Raw genomic sequence first — 4,273 nt, forward strand, 5'->3', positions numbered from 1 at the left:
CAACAGAATGGGGAAGACTAGAGACCGCTTCAAGAAAGTTAGAGATACCAAGGGAACATTTCATGCAAAGATGGGCTTGATAAAGGACAGAAATGGTATGGACCTAATAGAAGCAGAAGTTGTTAAGAAGAGGTGGCAAGAATACACAGAAGAACTGTACAAAAAAGAGCTTCATGACCCAGATAATCACGATGGTGTGATCACTCATCTAGAGCCAGACATCCTGTAATGTGAAGTTAAATGGGCCTTAGAAAGCATCACTACAAACAAAGCTAGTGGAGGTGATGGAATTCCAGTTGAGCTATTTCAAATCCTCAAAGATGATGCTGTGAAAGTGCTGCACTCAATATGCCAGCAAATTTGGAAAATGCAGCAGTGGCCACAGGAGAGGAAAAGGTCAGTTTTCATTCCAATCCCAAAGAAAGGCAATGCCAAAGAATGCTCAAACTACCACACAATTGCACTCATCTTGCACACTAGTAAAGTAATGCTCAAAATTCTCCAAGCCAGGCTTCTGCAATACTTGAACTGGGAGCTTCCTGATGTTCAAGCTTGTTTTAGAAAAGGTAGGGGAACCAGAGATCAAATTGCCAACATCTGCTAGATCATCGAAAAAGCAAGAGAGTTCCAGAAAAACATCTATTTCTGCTTTATTAACTATGCCAAAGCCTTTGACTGTGTGGATCACAATAAACTGTGGAAATTCTGAAAGAGATAGTACAGGACTTGGTGAAATGCTGGCTTGGAGTTCCTCCTCCAAACGTCTAGACTATAATCTTTTCTCTTTTACCTCTTCTTCAACTTCTTCTTCTATAATAGAGCCCCTAAAGTGCAGAAGGAAAGTTACTTTGAATATGATAATGATTATCCTGCAGTTTTCTTAGGGTGGACATTCTTAGTGAACTCTTATTGTGGGCATGTGTTTCGCTATCAGTGTTAATAACTCCCTGAAGCTCTGTGCTCTTAATGCCAGTACCCACTGTTTAATGTATATCCCAGCAAGCAACAAAGACCTTAAGACTTTCCATATCCCTTCTTCTCCAGTATTCTCTTCCCAGTGTTGTAAGCCTCTTAGCCTTATGGGTCCAGTCCAGGACCAACAAACCACCGTATTCCATACATACAAATATAGCTCAGATAATCATAGACATTATCCCATTTTTCACATTAGCTTAGCAAATAATAACATGTATATAGGAATTCAATAGGTATGACTCTTAGTTTTAGATTGTATGTCTGATTCATCCTTTATTTATATATTTATTCTAACTCTAAAGCTATTCCTCCCAGGTACTTGGAGATAAAAAGCAGTAGATCCCAATTCTTCCCTTCTGTTCCATGATTAAAAAGATTCTCTTTAGACCTAGATTTCTTATTCCAGATTGAGTAGCTTCCTTGTCCTGGATGGAGATATTGTCTGTCTTGGACATTTGTCATCCTGAAAGCAAGGTCATTCATTCATGTCTGTCTTCAACTTCTTTTTTTTTTTTTTAAAGGGGATTACAACAGGTTTTTCTTTTAATTTCATGTTGCTTGAATAAGAACAAAATAAAAATAAATGTAAAGAGGTCTGGGTGGATCAGTCATGGGGGTCCTCTAAGTCTGCGCTCTTTGTCTTCTGCTTGGATAGCTCTTTGATGGCATTCATCTCTGCAGGAGTGAACTTGGGGGTTAGCACCACCGCATCGTAATCGAATTCTTCATCAAGCGAGAAGGGCTGAACTTCCTCTCCAACGATCTCTTCACTTTGTTTATCTGCTGCTTTCACGGTGGGTCGGGGCTTCGTTCCAGGGGTGACAGGCTGGACGGCCACAGAAGGAATGTAAGAGGGAACACTCAAGCTCACTTCCTGCTCCACTTCTCCTGGAAGCAGCAGCACATCCTTGCTCAGTTGGTGATTAATCTCTTCATCCAGGTCTAAATCTTCTATATCAAGGAAATTGTCTACCTTCACCTCCCCTGCTCGATTCAGATCACCTTGAAAGGAACTGCCAGCTTTTTGGCCATCATCTATCGTTATCTGCTCCTCTTCTGAACACTGTGATGAAGTATGAAGAAAGATGGCTTTATTGCTAAGACGGCGATCATTTGGTTCATTTCTCTGAGTAAATTTTACTGAAGTAAAATTGTTTTCTGAAGAATTAGTTTCAAAGGCTTCTCTTTTGGTCACATTATCTTGTGAAAGATGAGTGAACATTCTCAGAAATTCTTCATACGTTTGCTCATGACAATTAACAAACTTATCCAAGACTTCTTCAATTAGCCGATCTTCATCCATCATCTCCAATTCTGGTGTCTGGGCAGGCATTCCTATTCATAAGGCCACTTTATCTCCCATTACCTAGTTTTCTGTCTTGGCTCCCAGCTAGTCACTTCGCATTTTTGGTGTCTTTACTCAACGAGACTTGTCTCCTGGAGAACCATTGGAGCCTCACGTCCCTGTCCTCAACTTCTGTCTGTCATTTTTCTCATGTTTTTAATCCCCACTGTATCTCTAAAATAATTCATATTTCTTTTCATTATTAAACTTCTTTGTCCAGAGTTATCCTCCATAGCCTATAATCTTTCTTAAATGCAAAATATAATCTCCCTTCATTGCATTTCATTACCAAATTTATAATGGCAAAATATTTGACTTTTCACATTACAGTCCTTTTATTCTTTCATGAGGAGGCACTGTCAAGTGATCATCAGTTCAGTTCAGTTCAGTCGCTCAGTCGTGTCCGACTCTTTGTGACCCCATGAATCGCAGCACACCAGGCCTCCCTGTCCATCACCAACTCTCGGAGTTCACTCAGACTCACGTCCATCAAGTCAGTGATGCCATCCAGCCATCTCATCCTGTGTCGTCCCCTTCTCCTCCTGCCCCCACTCCCTCCCAGCATCAGAGTCTTTTCCAATGAGTCAACTCTTCACATGAGGTGGCCAAAGTACTGGAGTTGCAGCTTTAGCATCATTCCTTCCAAAGAAATCCCAGGGCTGATCTCCTTCAGAATGGACTGGTTGCATCTCTTTGCAGTCCAAGAGACTCTCAAGGGTCTTCTCCAACACCACAGTTTAAAAGCATCAATTCTTCTGCACTCAGCTTTCTTCACAGTCCAACTCTCACATCCATACATGACTACTGGAAAAACCATAGCCTTGACTAGATGGACCTTTGTTGGCAAAGTAATGTCTCTGCTTTTGAATATGCTATCTAGGTTGGTCATAACTTTCCTTCCAAGGAGTAAGCGTCTTTTAATTTCATGGCTGCAATCACCATCTGCAGTGATTTTGGAGCCCCCAAAAATGAAGTCTGACACTGTTTCCACTGTTTCCCCATCTATTTCCCACGAAGTAATGGGACCAGATGCCATGATCTTCATTTTCTGAATGTTGAGCATTAAGCCAACTTTTTCACTCTCCCCTTTCACTTTCATCAAGAGGCCTTTTAGTTTGTCTTCATTTTCTGCCATAAGGGTGGTGTCATCTGCATATCTGAGGTTATTGATATTTCTCCCGGCAATCTTGATTCCAGCTTGTGCTTCTTCCAGCCCAGCGTTTCTCATGATGTACTCTGCATGTAAGTTAAATAAGCAGGTGACAGTATACAGCCTTGACGTACTCCTTTTCCTATTTGGAACCAGTCTGTTGTTCCATGTTCAGTTCTAACTGTTGCTTCCTGACCTGCATATAGGTTTCTCAAGAGGCCAGTCAGGTGGTCTGGTATTCCCATCTCTTTCAGAATTTTCCACAGTTTGTTGTGATCCACACAGTCATAGGTACCTAGAATTGCTCATAGAGTCCTTGTAAGGGCACATGATAAATAGGTTAAGATATTGCTTGGCCGTTGAATTTTACATGCTTCATGACACTGCTGGTCCGATCTTTTTTTTTTTTTTTTTTTTTTAATTTTATTTTATTTTTAAACTTTACATAACTGTATTAGATTTGCCAAATATCAAAATGAATCCACCACAGGTATACATGTGTTCCCCATCCTGAACCCTCTTCCCTCCTCCCTCCCCATTCCATCCCTCTGGGTCGTCCCAGTGCACCAGCCCCAAGCATCCAGTATCGTGCATCGAACCTGGACTGGCAACTCATTTCATACATGATATTTTACATGTTTCAATGCCATTCTCCCAAATCTTCCCACCCTCTCCCTCTCCCACAGAGTCCATAAGACTGTTCTATACATCAGTGTCTCTTTTGCTGTCTCGTACACAGGGTTATTGTTACCATCTTTCTAAATTCCATATATATGCCTTAGTATACTGTATTGGTGTTTTTC

The 4,273-nt window shown here is 41.1% G+C and overlaps 1 protein-coding gene across 1 annotated transcript; it reads right to left on the reverse strand.

Annotated features, from left to right (window-relative positions):
* Nucleotides 1-1,529: 1,529 nt before the first annotated feature.
* LOC102403407 (intraflagellar transport-associated protein-like) lies at nucleotides 1,530-2,438 on the reverse strand. Its single transcript, XM_044935532.2, has one exon. It carries the CDS (start codon nucleotides 2,306-2,308, stop codon nucleotides 1,580-1,582), a length of 729 nt encoding a protein of 242 aa, XP_044791467.2. The 5' UTR covers nucleotides 2,309-2,438; the 3' UTR covers nucleotides 1,530-1,579.
* Nucleotides 2,439-4,273: the final 1,835 nt, after the last annotated feature.

Source organism: Bubalus bubalis, chromosome 23 (assembly GCF_019923935.1).
Source record: "Bubalus bubalis isolate 160015118507 breed Murrah chromosome 23, NDDB_SH_1, whole genome shotgun sequence".
NCBI lineage: Eukaryota > Metazoa > Chordata > Mammalia > Artiodactyla > Bovidae > Bubalus > Bubalus bubalis.